A 22,654-nucleotide genomic window follows, 5' to 3' on the forward strand; every position below is an offset into this window, starting at 1 on the left:
AATCGGTGTGGGAATGACGAAGCGGTGGTGGTGGACAACCCGGTCTACATTAAAGCAAAGATTCTATAGTTAAATATAGGGTAACACGCCATAATAAATAGCAAACTAGTAATTACCTAACTCTTTGTTAATTGTTACTAACATATCTATTTGGCACAAGTTAATAGTTTTTTAATCATTAATTAAATATTAAAATCTGTATGTTAATGTTTTAGCAAATCTATTAACTAATATTGTATTAATAGTTAACTACATGTCTTTTTGGCACTAATTAAGTTATTTCTTGCATCATTTAAATGTTAAATGTTTATTTGCAAACTATATGTTAATAGAAAAGTTAATGACTTATTATTATTTAACTAATTGTTATTAAACTGTGCTTCTGCCTATCCCAATATGAACCGCTCTCCATAGGACCCTTACAATAGATAGATAGATACTTTATTTATCCCCAAGGGGAAATTCAAGAAAAAAACACGGAGCTACCTTGACATGCTGCCACCAAAGATCCTTGATTACTAGCTGCCACTGTTGTCGGCGCCGGAGCCGCTTGCAATAAAGTTGGTTAAGCTTAATTAATATATTAGTAGTATATAGCTATAAGCGTGGGGCCCCTTATAATAAAGTTGGTTAAGCTTTATTAATATATTAGTAATATATAACTAGTCAGACGGTAAAGGGACCGAGACCAAAACTGGCTTATCACATTTATTCCTTTAGGAAAAGTTAAAACAAAACAACAAGTAGTTGAATGGGCTATATTACATGCATCATTCCTATACCATCACTGTCAGCCCTACTAAGGGAGACATGCGACATGGAATGTTCAGGTGCACAAAACAACAGTTTATTAATATTCTGAGACTCACTAAACACTCACAGACGTAGACCATACGGAGGTAATGCATAAACATAATGCTAAACTAAATGTACATTCATTTCCTGCTAGACTGAATTGCACTTTCCATGCACACTAAGCTAAACTACACTGAATGCATGGAAAGTTGCTAGCGGAGTTTACAGCTAGTCACGTTAGACTCAGTGTGTATGAACTCGTGGTCATAATGAAAACATTAAAAGGTTCTCTAAGTTGCTAGAATTGCACCCAAATCTTAACAATACATGTAAAGTAACATAATACAGGTGGTATATCAAAGTTTTCAACTTAAACAACATTTTACAGTTACAAAATTAAAACAAAGTGGGGAAAGCTTTATACAGTCAACCTACGCAATGCAAAGCATACCGCTTCTGATCGGCTATGGCAACAATACAAGGACAAAACGCAGCAGAGCTGCAGTATAGCGTTTCTCCAAAGGGGGCTCCAAAACACCAATCTCAATAAAGCTGTTTAATTACGGCGAAAATCACATACAAACACTAAACTACATTTCTAACTCTGTTACACCCCCCTCCCCTGAATTTCACCAAATTCAAGCAGCAACCAAATAGTACTTCCAAAGGCAAAGAGTACACTACTTTCAAACACTAGACAGAGTCACCAATTACAGGACAGCCAACCACAGAGGTATCCAATAAGGATGAAGTGGAAGAAGAGGAGCGCAAACTCTCACACAACCAACCACTGGCAGTAGGGTGCCTTATACACCCACAAGACCATAAAGCCATAAACCATAAATTCCATAAATTATCCACAAAGCTAATCAGAAAGGCTAGATAAATAATGATATGTCATTAACTTTTATATTAGCATATAGTTTGTAAATAAACATTTAACATTTAAATGATGTAAGAAATAACTGTTAATTAGTGCCAAAAATATATTTAGTTAACTATTAACATAAATGAATACAATATTAGTTAATAGATTTGTTAAAACATTAACATACAGATTTTATGCAAATAACTAATATTTAATTAATGATGAAAAAACTATTACAGTTTTTCTCAGTCGCTTTGGTGCTATTCTCACATCACTATTAACATTTGCACAGCAGTTAGTGCATTTCTCAAAACAATTAGTGCAAACTGTAAAACCTAGTGGATGACCTGCAAAAGCACGTCACTTGCTCAAAATGGATAGTCCATTCCTCAAAAGCAGGTATTCATGTCAATGAAACTGTCAGTGTCATCAAAATGAGAAGTCTTGACAGCATCGTTTATGAACAAGATAGTCAAATGGCTTTGTCATGTTTTCATTATGACAGTTTTCTCAGTGTTTTCCAATGCAAAAAAAAGGTCAGAACTCGGTGACACTACCTGAACATGCTCAAGACAGCACTATACAGTACTTGTACAGCCATTTGAAAACTACAGTAAAGTTACACATTGCTGTAGTTAGGGGAGTAAGTGAGTACAAGACACTGAATACGTACATTTTTACTGTATGCTCTTTGCAATTCCACAGCATTGTGACAGAATTTGATAACTAGTTCAACAATTTTGTATGTAATGACTCAAGCAATGAAATGAAGACTATTAGTTTTATTAGGAACGACTATTCAGCATCCATAAGTATAGTTCATTTTGACTGACATAAGCAAATGATAATGTTAAAAAACAGCAGAGAATTGTATGAAAGCAACTGATACATGTTCAAAAGTAGTTGCAATTTGTTCAGAGGAAGGAGAAATTGCTACTATGATGTGCACAAATGACTAAATGTTGTGGAGGTTGAACTAATAGTTATGAGAATTTTCATTCTGATCTGAAAAAAGCACCAAAGCGACTGAGAAAAACTGTAACAGTGTGGGGTGAACTCTGGAGGGATGTTCTGATGTAAACTATGGCTAAGGTTTTGATGACAATTACTGTAAATTGTAGGTTACACCATAGTGTACATGGGAGTTTGATTGCAAACGACTGGACAAGATTCTCATTTAGGCTTTTACTGTATGTACGGTCATTTGTTGGCAGACCATGTCATTGCGATACAGAAAGGAAAAGACAGCACTGCATAGCACAAAGAAAAAAAAACAGAAAACAAAAGTAGAAATGTGAACATACAGTAGGACAAAATCTCATTAGGGAAAACTGTAGTGCTGTAGGAATTACAGTGCAGTCTTCCTAGACCTCCTGAAGTTCCGGTCTGTTGGGCCACAAATTCTCATCTGCATCACAATGAATATCATCTTGCTTGACAACTTGTTCAACCATTTTGCTTGTAAAGACTTATGCTATAAATTAATGCCTAAATGTTGTGGTGGGTGAGACTATTCAACAGAGACCCATTATAATACATTTTGATCAACATGACATAAGCAATTGATAATGTAGGAAACCGCAGTGAATTGTACATAATCATTTGCATGATGTACCAAAGCATTTGCAACTTGTTCAAAGAAATGAGAAACTGCTATTCTGATGTGCACAAGTGATACAATTATTTGAAGATTGAACAGGTAGTTTTGAGAAATTAAATTCTGATCTGAGAAATGTATGTAATCCATGGCGTTTTGCTATTTGTACGAATTGTTTTTGTCAGGGCCGGTGAGGCAAGGTAAGGAACTGTGGAACCAAAAGCAGACTCAGAAGCTGATTAAAAGGTTAATTAGGTTTTAATGTTGAAGAACACAAAAATAGGCAGCCAGGCAAAACCACTTGGTAGGCAGAGTCAACTTAGTAGGCGAAAAAAGCACAGGCAGCAGTACAGGCAGGGCTCAAGCAGATCTCCAGAGTGGCAAAAAACAGGCAGAGTTCGGTACACAGGTAGGCCGCAGGCAGTTAAGCAAAGGGGCTAGGCAAGACTCACGTGTCAGAACAGGCAGAGGTCGGTAACAAAGAGCAAGCAAAGTCCAAGCAAAGGTTTCCAAAAAGATTCAGGCAAAATCACAAAGTCCAAAAACAATCCTTGGTCAAAAAACACTAAATCCAGCAAGAACATGAGACAACGCAAGAATCCACACTGAAAGACGTGACGATCTGGCAAAGAGTGTTCCACATGGCATGGCTAAAAAGCCATGGCTGACAAGGAGAGTGACAGCAGGTGTAGCAGAGCAAACACAGGTGATTGGACGCCTCCCTTGTCAGTCAACCAAAAGCCAAGGCAGAAGGAAAACCCGGACCGGAGCAGCAAAGGCATCTCAAGTCACAGGCTAGGAAACGAGGCTTCTGGACCGGGTTGTGACAGTACCCTCCTTCCGACGGATGCCACCAGGTGTCCCAGTCAGGGCCTCTGGATGCTGTTGGTGGAACTCGGTGATCAGGGTACGGTCTATGAGGAACCGGGCAGGAACCCATCTGCGCTCCTCTGGACCATAACCCTCCCAGTCAACGAGGTACTGGAAGCCCCTGCCTTGACGAAGCTCAATAGCACAGTCATATGGCCTATGGGGGGCAGGGAAACTGCCTGTGATTTACTGAATACAGGCTTGAGGTCCAAGTACTCGTGGGGAACCTTTGACAGGTCAGGGAACTCCTCAATAGCTGGGGTAGGAGGAACAGGAGCGAAAGCAGACTTGAGGCAGGAGGACAGACAAAAGGGGCTCCATCCCAAGATGGTGTTATCTGACCAGTTAACGTGGGGATTATGCAAGGACAGCCAGGGGAATCCAAGAACAATAGGGACATGGGGTTTCTCAATGACATGAAAAAATATTATTTCAGAATGGTTTCCTGAAATACTCAACAAAACAGGAACTGTTCTATGGGTGATCGAACTCAAACAGCTACCATCAAGGGCCTGGACAGTGAGGGGCTGATGAAGAGCAACTACAGGAATGCCAAAACGGTAGGCCGCAGCTGAACAAATTCCTGAATTTAAATTCCTATCGGCAACTGAGTCAATGAGGGCGTGAAGGACATGGGACTGATTCTCATGAATGAGCGTGACTGGAAGATAGGAGCGCTTAATAGGGGAGTGATGTTGGACTGTGCCCACCAGGCCCCCTACTCTCACTGGTGGGCATTTACTTTTAAAGGACATGCCTGACAAAAATGGCCCACCTTTCCACAGTAGAAGCATGCCTTCATGTCCCGCCGTTGACGCTCCTCTGCTGTAATCCGGGCACGGTCAACCTGCATGGGCTCCACAGGTGGAGCAGTGAGTGAAGGAGAGGCAGGAGGTTGAAACCGGAGAGGAGCGGGAGTCCTTTCCCTCACTCTCTGCCTGATGCGGGCATCGATTCGACCAGCCAAATCCATTAGACTAGAGAGATCTGAGGGCAATTCTCTTGAGACCAGTTCATCCTTGACAGGATCAGACAAGCCAAGTCAAGTCACAGGCTAGGAAACGAGGCTTCTGGACCGGGTTGTGACAGTTTTGAGAAATGCGCTTACTGTTTTGCAAGTGTCGAGGATGATTCAAGAAATGTACCAAAGCGACTGAGAAAAACTGTAATGTCTAAACCGCTGGCAAAAAAGTGAGTACACCCCTAATTGAAAATATGCATACAGTACGCTATAGACAATGACAACTAGCTATTACAGCTAGTTCAACACATGTGCATGTAATGCACACAAACAATTTATTTTATTTTTGTATGGTGGGGGACTATTATGCAGGGAACCAGTATGGTGTATTTTGACCAACATGACATTAGCAATTGAAATATTAAAAAACAGCAGACATTTGTAAAAAATCATGGACATACTAAAGCACTGATATTTGTTCAAGATAGGGATAAACTGCTTTAATAATGTGCACAAGATTATATGGGGTTTGAACAATCAGTTTTGAGAATGTCAATTCTGATCTGAGAATTGCGCAAAAGCAACTGAAGAAAAACTAAACAGCATTATTTAATTCCCTCAAAAAAGACGCGCAATTCGTATCAATTCGAAATATTCTCCTTTGTCACTTTCCATGAATAACTAATCAAATCTGTCTAGAATTGGGGGCATTGGTTGCATACTGGTTAGGGTTTCAGGCTTGTAACTGAAGGGTTGCCGGTTCAATCCCCGACCAGTAGGGAAAAAATGTGGGTGGTGGAAGTGGTTGAACACTGCTCTCCTATGCCCACATCCACAGCTGAAGTGTCCTTGAGCAAGCCACCTAACCCCTCACTGCTCCCCGAGCTCACTGCGTCGGGATTAGTATGTGCTTCACTTCACTGTGTGTTCACTGTGTGCTGAGTGTGTTTCACTAATTGGGATTTGGATAAATGCAGAGACCAAATTTCCCTCACGGGATCAAAATAGTATATACTATACTTATATATATATAGTATATACAGTATAATTATATTTATATATACCTATACTAGAATAGGATGATGTTTGTCACTGCTTAATTAATTAATTATGTTAATGTTTGTTTGGGATCTTTCAGTCACACATTATTTTTAAAAAAAGCAGCAAAAGAGAATGTTTCCTACGAGTGTTAAGGCATAGTGCTCCTCTACTAAGAGGTCTACCACTCTGAGTTTTTTGACCACCTCTTATCATGGCTGCCATTACACTTCTGGGTGCCTGCTTGATAACGCCAGAGAAATTATCTTGAAGGCTGTTCTGTTGGTGATGTTTTTTTTGCCCACGAAGGTTGATTTGTAAGTGATCTTGTTTTTGATGGTAAATAGGCTTGGTTGTTGATTGGCCACTGTGTGAAATCCCCTACCTAAAGGAATTTTACATCTCTCTTGTGTATATTTGAAATAGGTCATTACATTCAGTTGGGAACAGTATACTGTTGTTGTAGTACAGTAGTAGCCCAATGTGACAAAGTAGCAGAAACTATTCATCATGCTGCCATTGATATGGGGACAAAAAGTTTGATCCATAATAATTGCCAGTGTGCTGTAGAATTTTGAGGAACCAAATGCTCCAAAGGCTTATAGTTAGGAGTACGGTCACAAATATGTCACTTTAAGATATGGCCAAACTCAACTTCAGTAGTGACTGTGGTTAAAGTCTTGCCAAAGATCCCAAAGGCACACTGCTTGATATAATTAAAAAGCCTTTAATATGATGGGCTGACGCGTTGCGACTACTGTCTTCTTCAGAGCCTAAACACTGACTAATTCCCAAGTCCCGTTACAATTAGCAAATATTAGAATGTCTTTATAAAAAGGGGGTATATATAGTCCAAGTCTTCATTAAGTCCTGGGTTTATGAGGGCTTTTAGTGTATAGATCCAGTAGGTCTCCCTCTGTAATATTTTTTTAAGTTTGTCCCCTCCCCTTTTGGATAGCTCAATTGTTTCTATTCCCATTGCCCTTATAGTCCAGTCATTTTAGGAGAAAGGGTTGAACAAATTGCAACACAAGCAAACTTAACTGATTTTGTATCCTCAATATGTCCTGAGTAAGGGAAAAAAAGCCCCGAAGAATCCCAATAGGGGAAAGTTTAGAAAAAGACCTAAATATACCCTATTCATGCGCCTATACAGTATTTTTCTCACGCAAATAGGGGGAAAAAAATTAACCTTCACATATCACCATGAAAATTACTGAGTTGATTACTTACATCAAGACAAACAAAAAATGTATTATAAGTTTTTTTGAAATTGTTTGTTAACATGGGCAAACAGGGCATAATGTAATTATGTATAGCTAATGTATAGTGACCCAAAACTAATTGCAACATTTGACAAACAAATTGTCCAAGGCATGGAGGAAGATAATACATGTCTTAACTGGTATTATGTATCATCTAGAGGGTATATGCTTATAGAAAATATATAGTTTATGGTGTTTAATTTGTTTTCCCTGGACAGTATAGGCCAAAATGTATCCACTTTACAATAGATTCGCCTTTACAGAATAGAGGGCAATGTATTGTGCATGGCATAGAGGAAGATGGGAAATGTCTTAAATGGTGTTATATCTCCTCTAGAGGGTATATGCTTATAGAAAATATATGGTTTATGGTGTTTCATTTGTTTTCCCTGGACAGTATAGGCCAAAATGTATCCACTTTACACTAGATTCGCCTTTACAGAATAGAGGGCAATGTATTGTGCATGGCATAGAGGAAGATGGGAAATGTCTTAAATGGTGTTATATCTCCTCTAGAGGGTATATGCTTTCAGAAAATATACAGTTTAGGGTGTTTAATTTGTTTCCTTTAATAGTGCAGGCCAAAATGTATCAGCTTTTCACTTGATTCGCCTTTACAGAATAGAGGAGTATGTGTTATGCATGGTATGGAGGAAGATGGGACATAAGTTGATTGATGCTATGTTTCATGTACAGTGCATATACTTTTAGAATATGTATAGTTTTGACTGTTCTATGACTTTGGTAAAACCATGACCCATGCATAGGCATGCATTGTTAATTATTCATCTTAAACTATATTTATTAGTATAGCATTTTTGCCAGATGTCACAACAATAGAGTCACTTGGAGGCTAACTGCAGTTATCCAATCTGCACCCTTCTGTCGAATTAGGACATGATCATGTCCATCTTCCACTTTGCCTTCACAATTTTCCTGCATTCACTAACGTAAACATACTGTGCTGTCCGATTATTGTTTTAGACAAAAATTGTGCAAAGTAAAGGGGCATCATACAGGCCCCTCTGATTGGACAGACAGTATATCAGTCAACCCCTGGGCAAGAGGTCAATTTCTATAAGACTTGCAAAATGATGGACTGATACTTTAGTGTGATATACTGTATGTTTCAGTGACCTCTAAATCAGATTACGTAAACACCAAAACCACTTTCCTAGGCTGAACAATGCCTAACTATGTGTTTGTACAGATTACACATTGTGGAACACTTACATGCAAAAACCCACTTGGCTCTATTTAAAGATTCAACAACCATTTCCATTGATTCAAAGGGCCACAATGTAAAATTAGACACCAATTTTGCATCAAACCAGTCTGAAATAAGCCAAAGGAAAATAAATCTTTGAAAATAAAAGAATGTTCCTCAACAATGCAAGATTCTAAAACTAACTTATGAATAGGTTATTGTGTACTTTATTTATTCACATTTTTATACTTTATTAAGATGTGAATAAATACTTTACCATTTAAAAAAGTATATTGTTTATTATGACCGCCGCTAGCGAAGCTAGCGAAGTGGTCATTTAATGATTGTCAAAGTTTTTTTTTTTTTTTTTTCCCCATCATCAACTTTCTGGATTTTTGGTCAACGATACCCGGGACACCGAAACACCGGTGCACATGAAATTTGGTGGGTATGTAGCCCCACTAGACTTTTACGGAAACATTTTGTTTCGTCCCCGGGGGCCACTCCCCCCCCCCCCCCCCTGTGCTGGGCCCCCCGAACCACAAAAAAACAGTTTTTCCTAAATAACTACCTGAACCGTGGCACTGAGGATGAAGAATCTTTTATGGTATGTTGGTCTCAAGGGCCCACATCAACCTGGCCCATAATCACTCATTTGTAATTTGCACCCCCCCGGTAAAAAATGAAAATTATTCTGCTTTAATCGCCCCTATCTTCAGTTAAGATGTTCAGAACTGCACCAAATTTTATGTGTATGATTGACCTGGCATTCTCTGGGGGTCTGGGGGTATGCCAAGTTTCATAGAATTTCATCCATGGGGGGGTCTAAAAAAATTAGGTTATGTGTACATTTAGTGACTGTACACTCATTGGCCTGTAAATGGCGGTGCACACATATAAACATGCACACACACAGGCACCCACATACTATCGGTATTAGAACGGCCGATACATAATTACAAATTCAGTAGGATCAAAATAAAGCCAAAATAAATATTCATCATCATCATCATGGCTGCATTTTCAGTATTGGCGATAAGTAGTCGTTTGTCCACTAGATGGCGCATCGTTGCAGTGAGACGTAATTTTGTTGGAAGTTAAAAGTGGGTTGGAAAAACAATGGACACTTCCAACAAGGACTGTAATTTACCGCAGCAAACATCTAATAAGGACAGGACGATGTTCACATGAAGTGTAATTCCCATTTCTTCTTGAAGCCGAAATAAATCTGAGGATGTTTATCGGACATGCTTGGTTTTTACTGCAGGTACGTTAATCTTGTAATATCAATAAGGACCTAGGTAATGTTACCGTTAGCGTTGGTTGAGTGATGGAGGCATTTGATTTATTGCATTTGTAGAAAACTATAAATGCGGTTATACCAAGCAAATGTATAGCAGCACTGTTTGTATCTTTCGACTGTCATTTATTGCACGTGCTACAAAATCATTCTGTGCAAAGGAAGATTTACCAACGTTACACTGGTCTGATACAGTTTTGCCTATACATGCGTGAGACTGAGACGCCTGTTTATTTTGTTTTAAGTGCGTGCAGGGTGTGAGAGGGGAATCGATGTGCTTTGATTACAGCTTGGTAGTTGTAGTCTGTGAAATTAAAAAGCACGTGTGTGTGAAGTATCCAAACAATGACACCTTCATTTCATTATGGCTGCTTTAGCAAAACACCTTAGCTACTGTGTAGTGGGTCCCATTTAGAAGTGGCTACTTCATTCGCGCTTTCCTTGACTCATGGAGCTGCGTGAATGTTATTACAACTTTTCGCCACGATATGACAGTTTAAGTCCGCTTGATACTGTAAGGCGTAAGCCATTGGTTTCCAAAGGAGATTTTATTTGTGTCGCCAGCATAGCCTATTGACAATTTATGTTGTAAATAGGCCTACCTTATAATCCTACCTGTAGCTTAGGGAAGCTAACAGCTTTCTATTAGGATTTAGTTTGTTAGTTACCGTTTTGTCATAACTCCCTGATGCATTTTTGCATTTAGAATAGCCAGAGCGTGTATATCTCAATCGGAAAATTAAACAATATCGGGTGCCTATGGACTAGGCTGGGTGAACCCAGCCTGATCTGCCCGCTATTTATTTTTTGATTTCTTAAAAGATTGAGCTTGGTCTGATGAAAGCCAGACTAGCCATGGACCTCAGTTAAACAATGCAAGGGAACATGAATCAGCCTATATTTGCACTAACAATAACGGACAAAAGCTCTTCAACTTTGGCCCGTTAAAATGTGTATGAACAGTCTAGCGACGCATTTCATCAAGGCCCATTTGGACATGTCAGTTATTTGCACCACTGGTTAGATGTAAAACAGCATTTCGTTTCAGACTACTGTTACTTAATTTGTGCATTAACAATAACGTTTCAGACTACTGTTACTTAATTTGTGCATTGACAATAAAGTATTACATGAACTAAAGATGACTAAAATCTATATGTAGAAGAAGAAACATTCACAAAAAATCCATCCATCCAAAAATGACCTTTGTTTTTGATAGCTGTTGAAAACGGCATGGAACTGACAGAGATGTTTTTGTTTATAAATAAATAAATAAATAAATAAATAACATTATGCTGATACCTTTTGCTTTTCCCAATACAATGTAGCCTACAGGTGTAAGTGACCTTTCATCAATCCAGTTGCAATGGATGAACTGTGATGAACTGCCCTACTTGTGATTGTTTAGAGATTTTAAAGGTTTTATAACGATGCTACATCTTCTTTGGCCATTCTACAATCTATTCACCTTTTCAGCACCAGTAGGCTACTTTCTGTGCAGCCGCACACACACACTCAGGCATGCCAAACAAGCATACACAAAAGTTTCAAGAGTGGGGGATGGAGTAAAAGATGGAGACAAATTAAAGTGTGATTTATTTTCGCGGAACGGATGTACAGGACTGAGCGGCGGTCATATGTTGTACCGCTATGCGGTACATCTAGTTATAATAATTAGGCACAACACATTGTTCAACCATTTGTTCACTTTAATCTATCACTGAAAAAAAAAAAAGAATCGCTGGAATTACTTGTTTTTATCATGTACATCAGTTGAACATGAATGAAATATCTAGGTTTACAAAATTGATTCATGCTGTGATAACCCAATTTGATCAAGAAATTTCAGTGAAATTGATTAAGTTAAGTTTTTATGAATTTCAACATTATTATATTTACAAGTGGCAAGGAAAGTAGGCATTTAGATGTACTTAGTATTGCAACATCATTTGAATGATGCTAAGACAAAGTATAAGGAAGCAGTCATTGAAGTCATGGCCATTTGAAACCAACTGATACTTCATGCATGCTCAATACCTAAAGCATTCATGGTGGGAACAAAGCATGGCTCATCTCAAAGCATAACATATACAACTCGGCTCCAAATTCTACTGGTCTCTAAGCATAACCCTCTTATATGAAAACTTTTGACAACACTGTTAGCTGCATGAATATCATGCAAACTCAGCTAACAGTGAATATCTCCCATGAATATCTCAGTGTTCATGGGAACACAATGAAATGGTGACACTAAGGCATCCCATATGTTCATTTGCCATACTGGTTCAGAACATAGGTGCTTCACATTGATCTGACATGATTCTGTTGGATTCATTGCTGTGGCAAAATATGTCAGTTCAACATAATAACATTGTGTTTGAAAGAAAAACATGAATTTTATGTTTTGTGGCTTAGTAAATGTAACAAACCCACTTTTCATTTTACTTATTATACTCAATATAGACGACATCTGAGGGGAATAAGACTTAAGATTTTTGGCAAGGTAGGCCTATAGGCTACCCTAGAATTAGAATTTAGCGATAACATTTCTATCACATATTTCCTCATTTTAGGCTACACTTGCCAAAAAGGTCTGGCTCAATGACTAACCGCAATATAGGCCTATTGAGACTGTGCACGTCATTCCGCTTAAAACGAAAACACCGAAATTATAGTACTATTCTATTGTTTGTTATAAGTGTGAATATTAGGACAGTTATATTGTCATTGTCAACGGTAGGCTATAGGATACAGCTTCGTATATGCCACTGTTTGTGAGCGTCGAAAGAGGAAGCAGCGGCAGTGCAGTGAGCTTGTTATGACGCTTCCAACATGATCTGAGAGAGGATTTCATTGCATATAGGCTACATATCGAAGAAAACAAACCCATACAAAACTATCACCTCTTTTTGTCAAGATTGTTTTTTACTGATGTGTCTTCTTAACTATCTAAAGAGAAAAGAGCACAAAAGGAAACGTCCCTGGAATGTCCATGATGGGAATCCCCAGCGCGCGACTTGTGAAATTCCCAAGGAAAACACCCACTCTTCCCTCTCGGCTCGGCACGACTCAGAAGTGCACAGCCCTCTCGATGAAGCTCGTGCGACATTCAGTAGGCCTAATAGACATTTGCCTGAAATTCAAAACATGGCTAAATCTCTCCCACTCATAGAGAAAGTTGTTCTGACTTGTGTTTCAGTTGTGAAACGGTAAACACTGGACATGAAATTCAAGTGACCAATTTTAAGCTCTTCTTTTTCATAAAACCGTTTGAGTGGGCTTTTCAAAATAAAAGTCTCCAAAATATACATCGATCTCAATTACACTAGCCTAGGCAACCATTGATTAAATAAAGTCATAATGACATCTGTGAACGTTGTCAGAAATTTGGGATAACAGAAAACTGCTATGGTCAGGCCTAATGCTAGTAACCAAGCAAGATAGGCTATTCAATTCTAAGGTAAATCCTACTCCTGGTGACCAACCAAAAGGTGGGCAATAAATTCCATCACCATGTCAACATCACATTAGTATTGATGAAATAAAGTCATAATGATAGTTGTGAAAAGTGTCCAACAAAATCTGTGAAATCAGAAAACATGTCATGTCTGCTTGAAAATGTAATGATAATAAAGGTTCTTGAATCTTGAAAATAGTGATTATGGAAATCGACCTTGAAGATCAGAAGTTTGGGACCAAACAAAGGGTGTGGACAATAAATTCCAGCATATAGGCTATGTCAATATATGTCCGTATCACATCATTGATGAAATAAGTAGATATTTGAAAGTTTGCCATTTCTGAAGTTTAGCAGGTAGCCTGAGCAAATGTTGCAAGTCTACAAAAATGTGATTCATGATGACAAGAAGAGTGTAGCCAAAGATTGTTAAGGCGCCTTAACAATCTTTGGTGTAGCCTATCTGAGAGGTAGGCAAGGTGAAGTCAGAGCCTCTGGGTGAAGTAACTCATTACCGCCCTCTGCCGGAGGTCTCAAGATCACAAAGGGCTTTCTCGGAAATGGGCCACTTCTAGGATATAGTCAATGAGTGCATAGTGAATGTTTGCATGGTTAGTCATGAAGTGTGTGACATCTTACAAGAACACTATGGGGAATGAAATAGACAATGCAATGTGCACACTCACATGGGGAGAAACAGAGAGATTCTTGCATATTGGGCAAACCTTTTAGAAGTAATTTCAGAATACAGTCTTTTTAAAGATCATTATTAAAGCGATGGTTGCATGGTGATGGCCAAATCCACTCGAGTTGCAAACATACGTATTACGTACTACTGTATATAAATAGGCGATGTGCACCGTTAAATAATAAACTAGCTAAGTGTCCTATTTTAATTGTATCATAGTTTATATTTTGGAAGTTGCTTTGTCCTAATGGCTGATTACAGTAATAAGGTTTACGTTTCGGTCTTATGGAAGTCTGCTGAGCACGAGGTATCACAGGGTGTTACACCCACCACCACAGTCTGTAGCATGCTTGGTGCACAACAGCATGATTTCCGAGAAATCAGCCTGCCTGAGTTTGAGCGCCGCTCCACTAACATGCGCATGCGTGAGGAGGTTGCCAAAGCCAGTAGAATGACCGGTTTGTGGGGCTGTTGGTTTTGATAGCGTATAGGAAAGCCCCGCTGCAGAGTATAAATTTGGACTTCAGAGTCGTGAGACGTAGTGAGACGAGAGACTGTGGACGTGCAAGTAGTGTCTTGGAGTGGATTATATTTTTCCCTTACCAATTGGAAATATCATTGCTCGCTAACGGACGTAAGTTTCACATTTATTTCATATGGCCTATGTGGGATACGAGAATTTGCAAGTTGCCTTCTTGCGGATTTTTGTGTGTTTTTATTTTCAAATGTAATTTTATGCATGTTTGCACTGTTCTGCGAAATGTTTAGTTGCAACATGGCCAAGTAAAGTTAAAAGAAATGGGCGTTTTGTTTTGAGTGCGCGCGACAAAGCAATCCATCCATTTTGCATATGACGTTAGGCTAATTGAGGTTAGAGAAACTTTGTTATGTGCAGTGTTAGGCTATTTCCTGGTCATAAACTCCGTTTCATATGCAGACCTTTCCATGTAGGGCACTATTACATTTTGACACGTACATGCATATATATTTATATTTATTTATTTTTATGCAGAAGTTATGCCTGTATCCAGAATGCGCATGCGACCCTGGCTGGAGTGCAAGATCGAATCCAGGTCTATCGATGGTTTGGAGTGGGTGGATAAGGTATGCAGAGTACATCTCCTATCATCAAAATACATTTTTCAGCTACTTTGATTTCTGTTGTCAACCTTTATAAACTTAAGGTTATATGCCATATGAATTTAAACAAGAGGATCATGCATATCTTACTCACTACTTTACTAGGACAAGATGATCTTTTCCATTCCCTGGAAGCATGCAGCTCGCCATGGCTGGTGTCAGGACAAGGATGCCAGTCTTTTCAAGGAGTGGGCCATCCACACCGGTTAGTAGCATTCCTTCATCAAAGCAAACACACCGTTTTGTGTTGCATTACACTTATTTGTTTTACAGTAAATGGTATTGATGCAAACTTATGGATTTTGCAATGCAATTTTATTGCAGGTAAATACAAACCGGGTGTGACTCAAGCAGACCCTAAAACATGGAAGGCGAATTTCCGCTGTGCCATGAACTCCCTGCCTGACATCGAGGAGGTGAAAGATAAAAGCATCAACAAGGGATGTGGAGCTGTGCGAGTCTACCGAATGCTGCCGGAAGTGCACAAAAAGAAAGGTGACCGCACTTCTCTCACAATGAGGCAATTCAATACATTTAAATATTTTAGAAGAATAGCATCTAAATCCAGCCCTCTTTATTTTCAAAGACAAGAGGTCAAGATCAAGGGACGGAAAGAGAAAGATTAAGGTAAGCATTTTTGTTGTTGCCATTGTTTGTTACTTTCTTTGCAACTCTGGCCTTCCTTTGCATGATGGTGGAGGAAATCTAAATATATATATTAAAAATGAATTTTGTCATTTCCAGGTCAAGGGGGAGTTCAGGGATATGTGTGATGAAGAACCTCCCAGGGCTTCTTTCAGTATAAGGATAATTCAGGATAATTCTCTGACCCAGGATAGCATAGTGGACAGCACTATGCAGGATATAGGTATGAGTTCTCTCATTTTGACAAGCTAACATGGACAACAACCGTGTGAGTGCAATTCATGACATGTACCATGTTATTCATTCTTTTATTGTGTTCTCAACACAAATATTCCTACAAAACCATACATAGATGGACTCGAAGTACCTGACACAACAGACTGGGTTTCAGCCTTCCAGGTTTCTCCAGATCACTCAATAGGTAGCCATCTTAAATCAATCTGTCATTATCTGTACCTTCAGGCATACATACCACCGAATACTTTTTGGAGTCAATAATATTTTTGTACAAATTAAGGGTGGAATTAAGATTCATGTTTTCTTGTTGACTTTGCAGGTTATGATGATGATCTCAATCTCATTGGGGTAAGTTCAATTTATGAGCAATATTAATTTCAATGTCAGTGTGCTATTCATTGTCAGGAATACCCTTACTTGTGAAATATTCTATACTAACAAATTGGCAATCTAGTCTAAAATATATATTCTGTTTGGCTTTACAGATCTCACAACAACTGGAGCGTGACCAACCTCAGTGGTATGCTAACGATATTGATGGGAGGGGTTTCCTGAGCAATGAACTAGGCACAAGCACACAGACAGAATCATATCACAGTCCTCAGAGCCAGTGGAGTGATTCATCAGGTAAATGCCAAATTGTAATATACATGCTTAAAATATGTTTGGGGGTTTAAAGTGATGTTCAGCAGCCTGGGTATATGTGTGTATTTGTTGAGTAGCTATTGTAATGTGTGTAAAGTCTTTTGTGAAATCATGTAAAGTCATGCCTGACACACTTGAAAAAAATGTATTCAAAGAGTGAGGTTGGCTTAAATTTGCTCAACCATGTCTCTATTCATAATAACATTCAGTTCAATGTAATCTTATGTCTTTGTAATTCTTGTTTTCAGAGGAAATTGAACTCCAGCTCGTCACAGAACTAGTGTCTCAACATGCAATGGAAGAACAGCCCATTTATGGGGAAATGTGGACATACAACGTAGGGAACACAATGCCACAGCTGGTCTGCTAGCTTTGGCTTCCGACTCCGCACTAAACTACTGTATATAGTACTCCCATGAGTCCTCACATGCCCGTGTGTACCTGCCTACCTCAGGTATGGCTACACTACAGAGACTCTAGCAAATGGACTTACACAAACGAACCAGTGATGAAGCAGTTCTGTGGTTCACAGACTACACACACACACAACACACACACACAACTGATCATGTAAGGGGGATGTGTGTGGATGTTTTCTCATCGATCAAGGAAGTTGTCATATTCATCTGTATATACATTTTGTTACTCTATACTTACTATAAGTTTGGTGTTAACAGATCTGACAAATTAAGTAACTGAATTGGAACGATATGTCAAATTTAATTCCAAAATTTTCTACTGTGAACTTTGTCCGTTACTATTACCTATGACCTTCTTTCAGGTAACAACAATATTTGTACCATTTATAAAGTTTCTGGGTGTGAGATATGTGAATTGTAAATATGTTAATGTTCTATTTTTACAAAATAAAGTATAAAATCTCTGTAAAATCCGTATCCAGGTTTTTCTTGAAGACTCAACACACACATTATGTAATGTAATATGCATATTACACTGATATAGTACAACAAAGTTGAAGTCAACACAAAATACACTTCATCATGTGAAAAATGTTTACAGACTTTTACAACTTGACTATGTTTTTCTTTTACATTTTAATTGATCTTTTTGACAAAAAAATGCTACTGTTTTCATGGGACCACAAAGGCAACAATGTATTCAGTCAGACAGAAGTAGAACAAAGACTTATCTGGTCTCCCTCCCCTACCTGTAAAAAAGGCCACAACCGGGAATCCACTCTTGTACAGAGCACAAAACACTGGCTCATAACATGTCTTGATGTGCTATAGACACCCTATTACTTTAGTCTTGTGAGGAAGTGTAAGACAAAGTGTATGACAATTGAGCAAGGTGTTAATGTTTACACCTTCTCCACAGCTTTGTGAAGTGCAAAGCAAACCCAAAGGCAACATGTACACAAGATGTCTAACAATTTCACACAATTGAGCCTCTTACTCTACAAGTCTGTATCTTGCAACATCATACTCTTGGGTGTCCTGTTCATGCAGGACATAGCACCTGTTTTCAAATATAGGAGGTTTAGTTCAATTACTTAGTTTAGTGTTATTGAAGGTTTAGTTAAGTTTTAATATTTTAATTTGCTAAACTGCAAAATGAGCCATTTCTAAATGTAACTCAAATGTATAGTGAATTATGGTAAATGTATACAAAACAAAGACAAAGGGCAAGGGAAGAGTGATATTATTTACCATAACGTATCCATTGCATTAATTGTCCAAAGTAAATCTATAGGTGCTTTTATGTTGCTTTTCCCCATCTTTATGTCACTGTGACACACACACGCATGCACACAACTAAGAAATTTGGAGAATGTGGAGTATCTAGGTGTTTACAATCCGGAAATTTTTTATTTCTTAGGTTTTTGCAGCATTCATTCCAAAATCAAGGAAGTGCAACCGTGTGGTGTCTGACTCTATAGTCTGACAGATTTGGATGGTAATGTTGAAGGGAAAGACATGAACAGAAGGATGAAGAAAGCCTGAACACAAAAAAAGGAACAACAGAATGAAGCCAAGATTCTTTGAAAGGAAGTCTCTTGCAAGAGAATGCGCCAAGGGAGTAGTCCAACCTTGAACCATTGGATACATTTTTTTTTGTTGGCTGACACTTTTAACCAGAGCGACTCACATATGAGAATTATTACAAGGGCCAGTCTCCCCGGAGCAACTTAAGGTAAAGTGCCTTGCTCAAGGGCACAACTGTCGTTGGGAATCAAACCCACAACTTTAGTGGCTACTGGATGCAGGATGTTAGCCCAACTCCTTAACCACTACACTACCAAACCATTTCCAAACCCATCCAAAGATTTCATAGACGATTGATACTTATATTCACAGCTTTGCTTTGTTCCTTGTTTATGATTTCTCACACTTCATGCACATATCAATGTAGTGATATTTACATAGGATTTTACTATTATGGCCATATCTATATGTGAGACTGTGATGATTCTTCACATTTTGTTGGACAAAGATTTATTGGAGAATTACAGGTCACTAATATAAATAGGTCATTCTCATTCCCACAAATGTATAGACTCAGTCAGGGAATGGTGATAATCAGGAAACAAGGCATTATTGTTTCAATTAGCTATGGTGCACCAGTATCTGACTAGCACCCGGTTGACAGGGTGAGGGTGTTCCCAACATGAACATGATATGGTCACCCCTAGACTGAAGGAGCAACATGCTACACTGACAAATGCTTTGATGAATATTTGGAACAGATGTTGGTTGACAAAGAATAACAGTCACTCTATGACATAGCAGGTAGACACTAATCTCTGGGAAGCATATTGTGAGATTCTGAAGCCATATAAGACATGAATACATGCATGCCTAGATGATAGGCTGGGGTTTATGAGGTACTACACAAGCTGACTAAACAATCGGTTTGGCAACTCTTCCTCATAGCAGTTTCAGCCACGTGTATGGAATCGCTTAGATAAGCAGAAAAGCCTAACACAGTAACAGTAGCTGCACATCGACATACAATTAAGCCCATTGACACAGGTGTTCCTTCAATAGAGTGCAGCCTTATTGGCTATGTATGTACTACTCTGAGTTTCCAAAACCAGTTACTAACCTGTTAGCAACTTAGTTGGTTGGCAATGGGAAATTGCATTGCAACCAACAAAGTTGCTAATTTAATTAGCAACTATGGTTTTGTGAAACGCACCCCTGTTCAAGAAGGTAGACCAACGTGGTGGTATATTGTGAATAAGCCTATCAGATAGGGCCCTCAGCATGCTGCTGCCCCAGCTGATAAAACAGTGTTTTTTTAAACGGCACAAACGTATGTTTTTTTTTTAATACATAATTTTAAACTTTCAATTGTCTCTATAGTATCACACAGGATTTTGAGTGATATGGAAATAGCAACCGAATGTGAGGAATGATGAGATAGAACCTGATGGCTTACAAACTTAGGAAATTGCCTCAGGAAATACAGAGCTTCCACAGAAATGATACATAATGACCTTCCTGCAATTGTGCCGTAATTGTGAGTGTAGGGTAATAAGATCATGATTCTGAAATTAGTTTAGTGAGTCCAAGATTATCAGCCTCATCCAAAAAAGTTGCCATACGTACTTATATGATGTTTACTCTCAACGGGCATGACCTTTGTTTTAGAACAGTTATAAATCTTTCATAGACGTCTAAAATGAAGCCTGTATGAAACAAATAATAATATGGTCACCTATGGGAGGACAGATACTGACGAAAAGTAAATGTCATCAATGGAAGGGTTAACAGCTAGAGTTTAGTAAAAAAAAAAGAAAAAAGAAAGAAAAGGAATGTAAACATGTGGGTGCATCACAGGCATTTATGTGTTGGGCAACGTTTCAATGGGGGATAAATTGGAGACATGTCACTGATTTGCAGTTTGTGAACTGTTTGGGAGAACAAAAACATTTACACACGTAAAAGCTGCTAAACCAACGTGTCAGCATTATTCCATTTAATTGTTAGGCTACATTGTTGACTTTTCTCCAAACTTATCCACGAAGGCTGTTTGTGCCATGTGTTGTGCCTCTACACAGCCTGAGAGTGCTGATAACTGAAACCCTACACACAGGCTGCTGCCATCACGTAACAGCTTGGGCCTTACCTCTCCTGCATGACATTATGGTACTGATACAATTGATACAATGTAATGTTATTACCAAACCATTAAAGGAACACAAACAAGCACTGATATCTACTGTATGTCCCTTGGCATCAGTATTCAACGCCATTTAGCACAAAGATGGTAACCCAGATAGTCAAGAACTGACTAAAAGGGTCATGATCCTACCAAATCAACAACTTGTGCACCTGTGTACATGGGCAATATCAAGCCTTCCAGAGTCCATGTGTTGTATATATTTTGTCATATCAAATGAACTAAAGTCATGTTCAAATTGGGTTCGGCAAGATATTACAAGATGAGAACCTGATCATTTTGATGTAAAAACATTTACTCTTGTGCTGAGCTACTTTTGTTATCAACTCCACCTCGAGAGAGACATATAGTCTTCAGACAGAGAGACAGACAGACCTCGAGAGAGACATATAGGCTTCAGACAGAGAGACAGACAGACCTCGAGAGACACATAGACCTCGAGAGAGACACATACTGTAGTCTTCAGACAGAGAGACAGACAGACACATAGTCTTCAGACAGAGAGACAGACAGACAGATCAAACAAACTGGCTTCACTGTTTTGGCTTTATTGTAAGAGAGTCTCACTTACATTGCATTTACATATATAGTATAGTATACCATAAACATGCAAACATCAGGTAAGGTGTGAAAAAGTAACACATTTGTAGGTTTATGAGGGTTTTTTTCAGTGGTGGTAAGTCATGTGCCAGAGTGTCTGAATCAAGTGCACAGAAGTGGGTAGATGGGTGGAACTGGGTGGAGTGAGTTTTACAATGAGTGGACTAGTGGCTATTTTCAATGTCAATCTCGGAAACCTCATATCCTGTGTATATATCCTCATATGTGTGTATATTTCTTTAAAACAATAAGGTTCTACAATTCGTAGAATTTTATGATGAGCACTATCAGTCCTTTGTGCTTGTTTCAGAAAGTCACAAAGAGAAACATTCACTTGAGTAAACAAAGAAATACATAGAGTAAGAGGGCAAACAAAAAAAGGATTACTGTAAATGCATCAACGCATGAATTCGCTTTATGCCACAGGCATATAGGCTATTGACCTTTCGCGAAGTCCCGACCCCCTTAGTTACTGTTGCTAAGTCCGACAGCTAAGACAGGCAAGTACACGGAGTTGACTAGAACTTCAATGGTAGCTGTAAGCCTGTCTGTAAAAGTTACAACCTAAGAGGCTCTTTTACAGAGCCATGGACCTGATTTCATTTAGAATCCGTTGAACAACTCCAATATGGAGACACATGTATAAAAATTAATATCTAGGTTTGTTGGGTGACAAACTTAGATGGGGGGGGGGGGGGGGGGGGCGAGTGGGACTCACTGATATTAATAGCTAGCTGTGCTAGATAGACTTGCATGCATATTGCTAGGGCACCAGGTCATGTCATGTAAGGAACATTGTACTGCAAATAAACGGAAACATAGTCTACATTGCAGAGCGACTTCAACTTTATTAATTTTTGGAGAATAAATGTTACACTACTGTGCACAGCCCCATGCTTTTATGACGAGACGATGCTAGCACGTTAGCAGCGGTTAGCTAACTATGCTAACCATAGTCGTTTACGAGTCTCCTCTAAGTGACAATCATTTTATACATAATGCTGGCAGTGCTGAGAACAATAAACGATCTTCTTTATCTTACTTACATTGAGTTAACTGTTTGGCTTAATTCATAGAGTGGTGGAACACTGTTTCATTGTGGTTTGCTAAGGAGTAAGTTTAACTCTTTGCTTAAAATAGGGGAGAGCTGGGAGGAGATAATTTAATCTAATTTAACATAATAACAAAAAAGCAT

The 22,654-nt window shown here is 38.7% G+C and overlaps 2 protein-coding genes across 5 annotated transcripts in view; one reads left to right on the top strand and one right to left on the bottom strand.

The window, feature by feature from the left end:
• acsl6 (acyl-CoA synthetase long chain family member 6) overlaps window positions 1–22,654 on the bottom strand; it is a 70,255-nt gene that overhangs the window by 36,006 nt on the left and 11,595 nt on the right. The window lies entirely within an intron of this gene.
• Window positions 14,521–17,603, top strand: irf1b (interferon regulatory factor 1b). Of its 3 annotated transcripts, none has more exons than XM_042091095.1 (10): window positions 14,521–14,680; window positions 15,059–15,150; window positions 15,292–15,391; window positions 15,511–15,681; window positions 15,773–15,813; window positions 15,931–16,054; window positions 16,160–16,252; window positions 16,388–16,416; window positions 16,554–16,695; window positions 16,962–17,603. In XM_042091095.1, exons 2-10 carry the CDS (start codon window positions 15,064–15,066, stop codon window positions 17,081–17,083), a joined length of 909 nt encoding a protein of 302 aa, XP_041947029.1. In that variant the 5' UTR covers window positions 14,521–14,680; window positions 15,059–15,063; the 3' UTR covers window positions 17,084–17,603. The 3 variants fall into 3 exon arrangements, with proteins under 3 accessions (XP_041947029.1, XP_041947030.1, XP_041947031.1); XM_042091096.1 differs by having other exon boundaries at window positions 16,965–17,603; XM_042091097.1 differs by having other exon boundaries at window positions 16,184–16,252.

The sequence above is a fragment of the Alosa sapidissima genome, chromosome 5, assembly GCF_018492685.1.
Source record: "Alosa sapidissima isolate fAloSap1 chromosome 5, fAloSap1.pri, whole genome shotgun sequence".
Lineage (NCBI taxonomy): Eukaryota > Metazoa > Chordata > Actinopteri > Clupeiformes > Clupeidae > Alosa > Alosa sapidissima.